The sequence below is a fragment of the Aedes aegypti genome, chromosome 2 (assembly GCF_002204515.2).
Source record: "Aedes aegypti strain LVP_AGWG chromosome 2, AaegL5.0 Primary Assembly, whole genome shotgun sequence".
Taxonomy (NCBI): domain Eukaryota; kingdom Metazoa; phylum Arthropoda; class Insecta; order Diptera; family Culicidae; genus Aedes; species Aedes aegypti.
This window is the reverse complement of record NC_035108.1, coordinates 81,784,130-81,796,947: the sequence shown is the minus strand read 5'-3', so window position 1 is coordinate 81,796,947 and position 12,818 is coordinate 81,784,130. Positions and strand designations below refer to the sequence as shown.

Sequence of the window (12,818 nt, the reverse complement as noted above, 5' to 3'; positions counted from 1 at the left end):
AAATTTTCAAAGGTTTAGTTCTTAGTCATATTTAAATGAAAACAAACAACAAAATCTCTGTAAGCACCATCATGAGGTTAAGTATTCAATTCCCTAATTTGCACCACACTTTACAACTCTCGGTAAAACGGCCCTAAGAGGCTTCAATTTAACAATCAAACATTAAACTGCACAACCCACTGGCAAAATTCCAGCCTCCATCAAACGTAACTGCACATGTACTCCACCGGGGAACAAATCACTTGAATTAAAACAAAATGTGATATGCTCCACACACCGCAAAACGTAGTCTTGGCAGAACTTCTACGAATCGGTTTCGGTTTGGGGGGTTCTGCATCGTCGTCCTGCCGCGCCACAGCCACTTTTCTCACTCTCGCTTTCGTTCTTCGGAGTCGGAGTGACTCTCCCACGTTCGCTGGCTATGTTCGAGGCACGCGAGCTCGGTGCCGGGGTGGCTCAGCCATGCGCGAGCGAACGAGCTTTTGCACGTACGGTCGTTTTCGGGTCCACGAATTGAATGAAGTTAGGCTAGGTCTCGATTCTTCCTTCTGTCGCTCTGGTGGTGGCGTTGTTCGCAGCATCCCCCTCCCCGAGTTCGGTGGGACGGTTTAGTTGGTCCTTCGAATGGAACATTCGTCGTCGTTGTCCTCTCCCTTCAGCATCTCCCCCTGGCTCCGGTGCGGCATCGTCGAACTCTGATATTCTAGACATGGTAGCAACGGCTGCATTGCGCACGAAGCACACAAATTTTCAGAGTTTCCAATCAGTATAAAAGACGTTATGGCCATTCCAATAGTCATCAGTTCAGTTTGGTTCTTTGCAGTACAGTGTCTCCTAGAGCACCACAAGTGACACAAGTTTATTCTAGTTCGGTAGAATTTCACACAATTTTATATTAATCATGAAGGTACGGTTCTTTGGGAGTGATGTGGATTGGTGGAGTTGTTGTGACATGATTCTCAGTGATGCATTCTTTTGTAAACTCATATGGACTTTAAGATGTTTGAATGAACAAAAAGTGACTACTAGTGAATTGATCGTGTGTTAACGGATTTTTGTCGTACTTTCCAGTGCTTCGTTGCCATTGCCCTGTTGGCTGTTGCCGTTAGTGCATCGCCCATCGAATACGGACACTATGGTGCCCCAGCTCTGGTGCACGCCCCAGTTCTGCACGCCGCTCCAGTTGTGAAACACGTCGTCGCCGAGCCAGTCGTAAGTATACCATACCATAGTGAAATGACCAGGAATGTGAACTGGGATATTGACGCCTCGTTGCAATTGTTCATTCGTTTGCAAACAGGCCTACCCGAAATACTCGTTCAACTACGGAATCAAGGATCCCCATACTGGTGACATCAAGTCCCAGGCCGAAGAACGCGACGGTGATGTTGTCAAGGGACAATACTCCCTCGTCGAACCAGACGGTTCCGTGCGCACTGTTGACTACACCGCCGATGACCACAACGGATTCAACGCCGTCGTGCACAAGTCCGGTAAGTGATGAACAGCTGCAGTCCCCGTATCAAAGAGTTCACGTTTCAATCCATCTTCTCTTTACAGCCCCAGCTGTCCACAAGGTTGTTGCTGCTGCCCCAGTCGCTTACCACGCTCCAGCTCCAATCCTCAGCCACTACGTTCACTAAGTACGCTACAATCGGAAGGTTAAGCTAAGTGCAATTTTGTTAAAATCACCTTAGCCGTTTCCAACCGTTTAAGTCACTCTCTCTCACAAAACTGTCTCCGCCAAGAAGCTTCCAAACTTCGAACTGCTCCCAGCAGTAAAAACTACTCACTCGTATAAATCGTTAAGCTACCAACAAATCATAAACAAAGCCCACGAAACACACACACCCATGCAAAACCCGCTCTATCATCGAAATGTTTAATCGTTTTTTATGTTTTTGTTAAGTAATTATCGAATTATTCGCGCCTCGAACCTCAAGCTTTTCATTACCTAAAGCTCGGCACATTTTTCCGTGATTACTTCACCCACTTTTTTCCGTTTATCACCTTACTTTTCGCCGGTTCCGGAGCGACCCAGAAACGTGAAACAACAAACACACTTTCACTTTCCCGGTCGAAACAAAACCGGACTCAAAACACAACATAAACGTAAACAAAAACCGCAGCAGACGCAAAACGTCTCGGCCAAGCACAAATCGACGTCTGGCACGTGCTGCTCGGCTGAGTTCTGCAAAATCTCTCCGGAGAATAGAAGCGCCGCTCTCCTCTTTAGGGATGCAATATCTCCACGTCTGCCTGCAGCCATAACAAGAAGCAAAAACATCGCGAATACGACGCATCGCACCACTCTCGCGCTACACTTTCCCCTGAAAGGGGAAGTATGTTGCGCAACACGAAGTGTAGCCTTTACTGCCATCTATTGCAAACTAAGCGAACCAAAACAATCGGCGGGAAACGACGGCCTTACAGAAGCAAGTCAAACATTGGGCTCGTGGCCATTGTCCAACTTCCATCTTCCAGGCGATAGAGGAGACTTATTTTCAAGTCATCCTGCGACGAGCCCAATTTTTCCATTAACGTTTGAGTGCCGGCTGTCGACTCAAATCCCCTGGTTTTGAATGTGATAATTGTTGTTCTATATCTATTACTCTCTCAAACTGATCTTCTCTCACTTGTTAAACCTATCGTACTGATTCTACACCTACTTCTCAATCTGTCAGCACCCTGTATCACTCTTTTCTGCCTTTCGGTTCTTCTTCTATATAAGAAGAAGAACCAACCACGTGAAGAAGCTAGGAAGAATCTATCTCTCCCCTTAGTCATCTGCTTTAAACACGAGATCAAAAAGCGAGAATTGTTTTATATTGAAAAATATGTGTATTATTTTTAAAAAAATAAACATCCAACGAAAAAAAAATTGCTACCCCATTCCAAGTGGGTGACAAGCCCAAAAAAAGTTCAAACTGTACATACAGAAATAAAAATATTTTATTAAAAAATCATAAAACACCCGCAAACTTGTTATTCTTGGTCTCATTGCGCCAAGGTTACTCCGAACCAAGTCCGAAATCAGTCCTTTAATGATCCCCAACTACGGTATCTAGTGGTCTCGCAAGGTCGTCGAAGTCGCACCAGTCCATCGCTATAAAAACATAAAACTTCAGCCGATGTTGTTTGTAAACATAAACGTAAAAGGAAACGACTGCACTTGCACACGATGCTTACCAATTGCGGTGATGCTGGCTGAGCGTGTTTCAACACTCACACGCGACTAGATTGGGTTTGCAACATCATCCATCTATCTGAGTAGGTCTCCAACCATACATATGGCTCCAACCATTCATTGAAGCAAAACCCTTCTTGGTTGCGTGTAATGAGTCATGGTCAAGAGGTGCGAGCATGGTGTTGAGTTTTGATTTCCTCTCATCTGGTGATTTCGACAAACTGTTGAAGAATGTTGATTGATGGGCTTCGATTGTTCGAGATCAGAATTGTGGCATTTTCATATTTATGTTAGTTAAATTCTCGTGTCTTTCAACATACAGATTTGTTTAAATTTGCAATATTTTCGAATTTCATTATTTGTATGAACTTTCCACTAGAATCTTTACTAAAATTTGTATCAAAAGAACCAGTTATCTGAATACTTAAATCAAATAAGTTCTGTGAAGGAATTTAACGAACGTTTAGGGTAGTGAATCATTCGCTTCCACAGTTACATCACACAGTAGGGAAGGGACTTTCATAATATTTACTAGGGTATTACTTTTCAACTCGTCAAAGGCATTGCTTTAATAAGGTGCTAAAAGCAGTGAAAAGAAAACGATTGAGTCACATTATTAGCGGTGAGGACGGACTTGTAGAGTTGACATATTTTCAGTCGGATTGCTTATTTCAGTTGGAAAATGTTGGTCCTCATACATAACGATCAACGATGTGGTCCGCCCTTTGTACTGTCGAATACTGAGGAAAAGGCAATAGCGAAATGGATCCAAAAGAAGGAAAGGTTTTCCTGTGACGAAATATCGGTTGGCCAACGTAGTGACCACTTGTTTAGATAGGAATTCTCAAGAATTTAACCTAGATTTTCCCAAGAACTATAGAAATTGCAATTTTTTTTTTTTTTTCAAAAGACGGCTTCAGAAACTATCTGAATTTCTCCAAAAATTCCTCGAGAAATTTTAAAAGAAAGTTCTGACTTATCCTAGATTTTATCCAGTGATTCATCCATTGATTTGCCTGGGACATCCTTCAATATTCTCGGTCAAAATGTCTCCTCATTCAGTCAAAAGTTTTTCAATTTCTTTTAAATTGTCTTTGATGATTTATATAAGATTTTAACTAGGGATTTCTTCAATGATTCTTTCAGCAAATGCTTCAAAGATTCCTACAAAAATTCCCCCAGTAATTCTTTGAGATTTTCTCAAGTAAGTCTTGAAAGTTTTTTTCGGGACTTCTTCCATTTGTAAAGAAAACCATGGAGTAATCTCTGATAAAACTTGTCTAAGTTTTAAAGTCTTCCTTAATGAATAAGGATCTCTGAAATAACTCCTGGGTCTTGGCTCTTGACGAAGTTTTTGGAGATTCCCTAAATAACTTACTATGAAAATCGAAAAAAACATCAGCCGAATCTTTGGATGATAATTCGCAGGATATTCTAAGGAAATTTCTTGAAACACAGTGGACAGAATCTCTATTAATGTTTTGTGTAGGAATTGTTTGCAAAAATCCTGTAGAATAAACTGGTGGGAAAACTGGAAAAAAAAACTTTTGAGGATTGCATGGAAATTTGTTGGAAAACTTTAAAAGAAATGTTTGGTATAACTGCAGGAGTAATACTTAATCGAAACGTGGAAACTAAGACGAATTCTTGAAGGCACCCACATGTTCAGGGGAATTCTTGCAGCGTTTCTTGGAAAAACAAAAAAACTCTCTCTCTCTCTCTCTCTCTCTCTCTCTCTCTCTCTCTCTCTCTCTCTCTCTCTCTCTCTCTCTCTCTCTCTCTCTCTCTCTCTCTCTCTCTCTCTCTCTCTCTCTCTCTCTCTCTCTCTCTCTCTCTCTCTCTCTCTCTCTCTCTCTCTCTCTCTCTCTCTCTCTCTCTCTCTCTCTCTCTCTCTCTCTCTCTCTCTCTCTCTCTCTCTCTCTCTCTCTCTCTCTCTCTCTCTCTCTCTCTCTCTCTCTCTCTCTCTCTCTCTCTCTCTCTCTCTCTCTCTCTCTCTCTCTCTCTCTCTCTCTCTCTCTCTCTTCAATTTTACACAATTTTACTGAAGGCACCACAGACCTTTCTCGACTGTTGTTCTGCCCAATTTCCCAACAAATTTTCTCAAAACTCTATACCCATTAGAGGTTGAACAGTTGTTTTTTCGGCAAACAGTTCCACAATCTAAATTTCTAAAAGTGCTCGGGGAACAAAGTTTTTGTGAGAACTTATCGTACAAAAAGTTATCAAAAAAAAACTGATTATCCAGTATCAACATAACGAACCTTAAGAGATAGAAATTTGGGTTCTTCGGTAACGTTGCTCCAAATCGGTTGTTCTAAAATATTGTAGAACATTGTGTAGTCCTAAATACGTCAACAAAACACCCCAATTTTACATCACTAAAACATGTCTGAAAAATATGGAGAAACTTTGCCGAAGACACCATATATCTAAAATTGACGGTTTAAGCGCAATCATTTTTGTCTTCCTAGATATGGCTCTGGGACCAATGTGCAATGTGCTGCAGACCGTGTAAATTGTCTTTATAATTACAGAGGTATAAGCTATAAGACGAATACCATGCCAAATCGGTCAGCCTAGAAGCAGCTATTTTCGAATTATATCAAGCTTAATGCAAAAAATCAAGTTTTTTTTTATCAAAATTCTATAGTGAAAATTTTATAAATATTAGAAATGGGGTAGAGTTTTTAATCCCGGGAAATCTAATTTCCCGGGAAATGAGATTTCCCGGGATTCCCGTTTCCCGGGAAATGAGTTTTCCCGGGATTCCCGTTTCCCGGGAAATGATTTCCTGTTTCCCGGGATTCCCGTATTTCCCAGGATTTCTGTATTTCCCGGGTAGTTCTATTAAAAAAGGATTGGCCATCCATTTTCAAACCAAAACAATCGTATAATTTACTTTCCATATAATTCTAACCAATGACCTTACTAGATCACTGTATAACTATATTGATATTGATTTTTTGTTTTTTTTTTGTAATCAAATAATTGTTGATAAAATAAATAGCTCTTTGACGATATGTTTTTTTTTTTCCAAAATAGATTATATGCTATACAAAATACAGGATTTTTCGATGGATCATCCATGAATTGAGTATGCTCATAAAGTTTTCATGGATTTAATCACATTTTCCAGATAATCGAATCTACCTAATAATCAAATCATTAAAAGAAAAATTAAAACTGCATTAAAAGAACTTCAATATTACCTTTTTTCGTTGTTTTATTTATATAATGCAGTGGCGTAGCCAGAAGTTATTTCTAGGAACATTAGGGATCTTGGGAAGAACTTATTTTGACCGGCATACAAAAAACCTCTTTTTCAAACCCCCTCCTTTTACCTACATTCAAAGCTGCAAAACCATTCATATTGTATATTGCAATACCAAATTATCTCAAATTTATGCATAAAATTAAAAAAAAAAAAAATCCGGATAATCGAGTCCGTCCTGTACCTATTATTTGAACTTCATATGATTTGTCAAGAATCTCCACATGGACTCAATCTCATAATTTGTGTCGTTCTGAAGCCTACCGTACACAACGAAATCAATAATTTTTTTGAGAAACATAAATAAATTACTTACAAAAAAGAGAATGTAGGTACCATACAAGTTTACTGGTACAAAAAATATATAACAAAAATACGAATAATTAAAAAAAAATCATCAAATTTGCTCTATTTTCACGTTTTTTTAAATTTCCCGGGATCCCGGGATTTCCCGGGAAATGACAAATTTATTTCCCGTTTCCCGGGAAATCAAATCCCGGGAAATTTGAAAACTCTAAAATGGGGTTTATATGTAATTTAAAATTAAAGTTTTATTTTTGAATTTTTAATGAAAACAAATAAAATATTTTTCAGTTTATTCTTCTTTCTATTAGTCCAAACGGTTCACTACAACTTCTTCATAGAACATTTTTCTCTAAAATTAACAGTATTTTCAAGATTCAGAATTTTTCAAATAGGTTGCAAAAATTTAAAGGCCATTTTCAAAAGTTATTTCTGAGTCAAAGTGATTGATTTGTTTTTCTGGAACACACTTACTCTATCATACCAAAACCATATGCAAAATCAAATTCAAATCGAAGATTATTGAGCACGATTTTTGTTTTCGATTTATTCTGGATGGAATTCGTCATAAGCTAGTTAGTGTACGCTGAAGATTTTAAATTGTGCCTCCAAAATCCTTCTACTTATCCTCAAAATCCTTCTAATTGATCCTCATATTTACTGGGTTTATGGACAGAAGGTCGAAAGGACAAAAGGTCGAAAGGACAAAATTTCGAAAGGACAAAAGGTCGAAAGGACAAAAGGTCGAAAATGGTTTGCTTAGTGGATAATTGTTCGACATTATGTCCCTTCTTCTTTGTTCTTCGACATTTTGTCCTTTAGACCTTTTGTCTTTCAACCTTTTGTCATAGATTATATTTACACGAAACTTTTTTGTTAGTGTTTCTGAATGTTATGTGATACGTTTAAGTCGTAAGAAAAATTACATTGAATTCCCCTATAGTATAGACAACCAGCAACTGACAAGAGTATCTGATTTTAGGTGTAATTCTGTATAAAAATTTAACTTCCCATCATCATTACTTCCGAACAATGGCAAAGGTCAACAACAACTTAGGGTTTATAATGTGTGCCGACAACACCCCTCGGTGCGGCGACGCTGCTATTGGTCTTACCTGATCAAGCCGTCATACATGACAGAAGACAGGAGAAATGCCAAACGATCGAGCAAATGATCTTTGCAAGTCATCACGTTGATCTACCGTTGTGGAAAATATCACCTAAAAATTATACTTTAAATCTAATTGAGTTATTGCTTAATCTTATAAATACTAGTACGGAATTGCTGTTGAATTTGAACTTAAACCTAGTGACTAGAAATTAAAAACTGTTGTAAGTAGCTCAATCAAACACAATGAACTTAAAACTAACATGCAAATTGTACTTATAGCAAACATAGAATCTCGGGTAGCTGATACGATTCTTCCTAAACCCACAGAACGTTCACTAAAATTGTGAGTAAACATTGTATTTATCAAATGTTTCAAATAAATAATAAAATGATATTTGTAGCTTGAAGCTTACACAATCCACATCAAGGTGTTTGCTATCCGGATTTAGTGAGACGAAATCCCACCTCCTACAATGATGAGTGTTGCTTATGAATTCCCTGATCCGTATTTTTTGAGAGCTTTGTATTACACGCTTGTCCACTTTGTGCTGGGCAGTAATTCAATAGCATGGAGCCCACATAGCAACAATTGGATAACTAGAATTGAGTTTATACAAGCAAAATATATGATATTTGCCTTAAGATTTCTTCCTTGGGCCAATAAATATGAGCTGCCATCATACGAAGACCATTGCCAACTTTTGGGAAGTGAATTTGAATATGTGTATGGAATTTGTTTTTCAGACGAAACCATCAGAAAGCATTATTTGTAGCTAAATTTTTAACAAGAAAGTTAGATACACCCAAGATTTCAGGAACAATTTTAATTTATGCTATCGAAAGAACGTTGAAAACAAGAGGATTTTTTTACCTTGCTACTCGTAGTTCAATTTAGGGCTTAGAGCACCTATACGCTCCATGTAAAATGTGTTCAATTAAGTATATAATTTGTTTGAGTTTATCACACCTTTAGACATTTTAAAAATCGACTTCGTTATGCTCGTTAATATTAGCTGTGTTAGAATAACTTTAGATTAAGTAGATCATGTAGATCACACTGTTTGATGATTTTTTCATAAAAAATAAAATAAAAAATTACTATTAATCTTCTGTATTGATACTACAACCAAAATCATGAAAAAATCAGTTTGAAATGATCCGAAAACAATATTTTATCACTTGTGAATTTTATTTCCTTGTCGCACATTGGTTTGGCTTCAAAACTTAACTTATCCTCTTTAACATAAACCCGTGTAAATTTGAGTTTCAGCATATTTATTTTTCTGGTCGATAACTCTTTCTCATATAAGTTTACCATCCTCGGGTGCAAATGAAGAAACACTTCTTTGTATCGTACAAATCGCTCCCTGCCACTCCCCGCGGAAATATCTTGGTCAAATGCGCGTTTTAGACTAAGGAATCAATTTAAGTAGATTCTTCTTGCCTATGTTTGCCTAAACGATAGTTGTTTGAAACAGTTGAGAGCCAGAAGGTGTATGAAAATCATAATTTTTGTTAGAATTTTGTCTCTATAAGAACCAACAAGTTGTAACTATGGCTAAAATGGTCATCAACCCTAAATCATGTTGAACGATGTCACTCAGATATGTGGTAAAATGTCTATAATAAAGCATAATAATTATAATAATAATAATATTCCAAAACATTTGTAATGACGAATGCGCAATTTCTTCATGATTTTTTAAAACTGGACCACTGTGTGCCGGATCGTATCCGCGGTAATATAACATTTTTCCCCAAATAATTAAAAATATTAAAATGAAAAACAAAAAAAAAATATAAATCATATATTTTCAATCGCGATATAGAATTGCAGAGTTGCAAAGCTGCACATATAATAATTTGGAAAATAGCTGATTTTTTTCACAAAACAAAGCATGAGTTTAGAACTGGACTGATGCGTTTTATCCCGCTGTTTTGGGAATCGATGACTGCGGTTTCAGTTCTTTTAAATCCAATTTCTAAAATAAAATTTCTTCAATCTATTGAAACACGTCTGGTTATGTTGGGAGTAATAGTGGAAGTGAAGAAAATTTTATTGCTCTAATGTCTAAGCCTACCACAATATGTTATCCTAGGTTGGTATGGGACATACCTGCTCAACCGAATAATCCTAGCTTACTTCGCAGCATCTCGAATGGTCCACGTGACAATCATTTGGTGAACAGGTCTGCCAACTGCTCATTTGTCGGAATGTACTGGATCTTGAACGTACCATCTTGTAGCTTCTCACGAATGAAATTATACCGGATGTCGCATGAAATCGCAATAACTTAGCAAAAATTGCCACCCAAACTTTGTCTATCTGCTGACGATGGGCCTCAAAGAACAACAAAGTATGTGTCGCTGTACATGAAACATGTATTAAGATTGACAAATAATCGCTCTTCGAGCAAGTAACCTTTAGTGGTACAGTGGTAAGGTGCACGATTCCGGATCCAGAGGTCCCGTGTTCGAGACTCGCTGGAAACTTTTTTTTTATTTTCTTCCAAATTTTGTGGCATCGTATATCTGATCGCAGAAAGTCCGAAAAAGTCGTGCCAAGTACGCATATAGCCTCCACTTTGGTAGGTATATAGCCTTTTCGTGCATTCTATACGATTGAATTGATTCGTATAGAATGATGTACAGCAAAAGTTATACCAACCAAAATGTTCACTGGGTACGGGTTGGTCCAGCTTTATTCCGAGTTCGAGGATAAGGTTTCGCAGCCAGATTGCTTCACACACAGCGTAACTGAGCGAAACATACTCAGCTTCAGTTGAAGAGAGGGCAACGGTGCTTTGCTTGCGAGTCATCCAGGAAACTGTGCCATCAAACACTTGAAACACGTTACCCGAGATGGACCGGCGGTCGGTCGGCAGCGTCAGCATATCCAACTAGTGGCGCCGATCCTTCGTTCCTCCGGAATGTCAGACCGTGGTTCACAGTACCCTTCAAGTAGCGGAGAATGCGCTTCAGGTGACTCCAATGTTCGCTTGTCGGTGCAGATTGGTACCTGCTGAAGAAGTTAACCGCAGCACTTATATCCGGTTTTGACGACAGTGCCTGGTACGTCAAGCATCCTATCAGATCTCGATATGGTTCGGAGGTAACTGCTTCATCTTCGCGGCGTTCAGTTTCGGTTCAAGTGGCGTCGGTGCAGGTTTGCAATTCGCCATGCCAAACCGCTGCTGGAGGTCGTCAACGTACTTCAGCTAGCTGATCTTCATCGTTCCTTTCGCTTGATCTCGGTCGATCTTGAGGCCGAGGAACACCTTCAATATGCCGACGTCAGTCATTTCGAATCTTGTTGACAGCTTCTTCTTCATTTTGGCTATCACGTCCATCCGGTTTGAGACCAGAATTATGTCGTCCACATATAGCAGAAGATACACAACGATCTTCCCATCGCTCCACCAATAAAGACAGCTATCTAGATCGGAACGTCGGAAGCCCAGCTGGATTACGAAGTTGTGGAACTCCGAGTTCCAGCTCCGGGGAGCCTGCTTCTATCCGTAGAGGTTCTTCTTCAGACGACACACAAGGCTAGGACCACCAGACTCGAATCCTTCGGGTTGTCGCATGAATATCTCCTCCTTCAGTTGTCCATTGAGGAACGCGGTTTTGACGTCCATTTGGTATAGGTGGTATCCCATCTGGTTCGCCACCGCCAACAGCACACGCACCGTGGTCCCCTTCGCTACCGGTGCGTACGTCTCGTCGTAGTCGTAACCATTCCGTTGTGAAAAGCCCTTTGCGACCAGGCGGGATTTGTACCGGTCGACGTTGCCAGCTTCATCTCGCTTGATCTTGAACACCCATTTACAGTCGACGATGTTCTTATTGGGTGGCTTCGGAACGAGCTTCCACGTCTCATTCTTCTGCAACGACTCCATCTCGCTGATGATGGCCTTCTTCCAGTGTTGCCAATCGCTTCGCCGTTGCAACCCATCGATCGTGGTCGGCAGGTTCTCCACGAACGTCTCAGTATTCAACGCAAACGCCATCGTCGCATCGTCATGGTCCTCAGAAACACCTGTAGAACATTCCGCAGCAGTAGATGCTCGAGAGCCGGTAATAAAATCAAGGAACTTACCGGGGAGTTTGCGCTCCCGATCGCTGCGCCTCGTGGTCGTTTCTGCAGGGCAGTCGACACGTTCTGGTTGCGAAGGGAGCGCGGTGTCGGCATCCTCGTCGTCGTCAGTTATGTGTTCTGCATTCACATCTGGTGCTGCCTTTTCAGGCTGGGGGCAATATTGGGTTGGCCCACCACTGGAGCTTCCGGTTCATCTTAGGCAGCAGTCAACACAGCCTCGCCCCACATGGATTTCTGCAGTCCAGCTTCGTGTACCATCAAACGGGCCATCTCCAAAAGCGTGCGGTTCATCTGCTCAGCCACTCCGTTTTGTTGTGGGCTGTATGGAATGGTTGCTTCGACGTTGATCCCTTGAGTGCGGCAATACTTACGGAACGAGTTTCCGCCGTTGTCGCACCTCAGTCGGGACACTCGAGTTCCGAAGAACGCCGTCTCCCGTGCACAGTATTCTTCAAACTTCGATTGCACCTCATCCTTGGACCCCAGGAGGTACACGCTAAAGTCGTCAATGAACGTGACGAATGACCGCTTCTTGTCCCCCGTCTTCTGCGTAAACGGACCACACACGTCCGAATTAATGATCTCCAGTGGACGAGACGCTCGTCGCTCTCCACCGTCGTTGAATGGTTGCCTTGATTGCTTCCCTTGGAGACAGACTTCACAGACACACCATTCCGGCCAGTCCGAGATTTTCGTGGTCTTTTCCACCATTCCGTGCTTCCACAGGGTCTTCATGTTTGCCGTTCCCAAGTGGCCGAATCGTCGATGCCACAAATCGAATCCGTCTTTCTTCGAAGCCATCGCACCAGCTTCGCATTCGCCACCAGAAGCTGAGTAAGCTCGATGT

The 12,818-nt window shown here is 40.5% G+C and overlaps 1 protein-coding gene across 1 annotated transcript; it reads left to right on the top strand.

Moving 5' to 3' along the window:
* Positions 1–752: 752 nt before the first annotated feature.
* On the top strand, positions 753–2,963 carry LOC5574899 (cuticle protein 8). Its single transcript, XM_001655350.2, has 4 exons — positions 753–907; positions 1,072–1,212; positions 1,301–1,493; positions 1,561–2,963. The coding sequence occupies exons 1-4, from the start codon at positions 902–904 to the stop codon at positions 1,641–1,643; spliced, it is 423 nt and encodes a 140-aa protein (XP_001655400.1). The 5' UTR covers positions 753–901; the 3' UTR covers positions 1,644–2,963.
* The last annotated feature ends 9,855 nt before the right edge of the window (positions 2,964–12,818 follow it).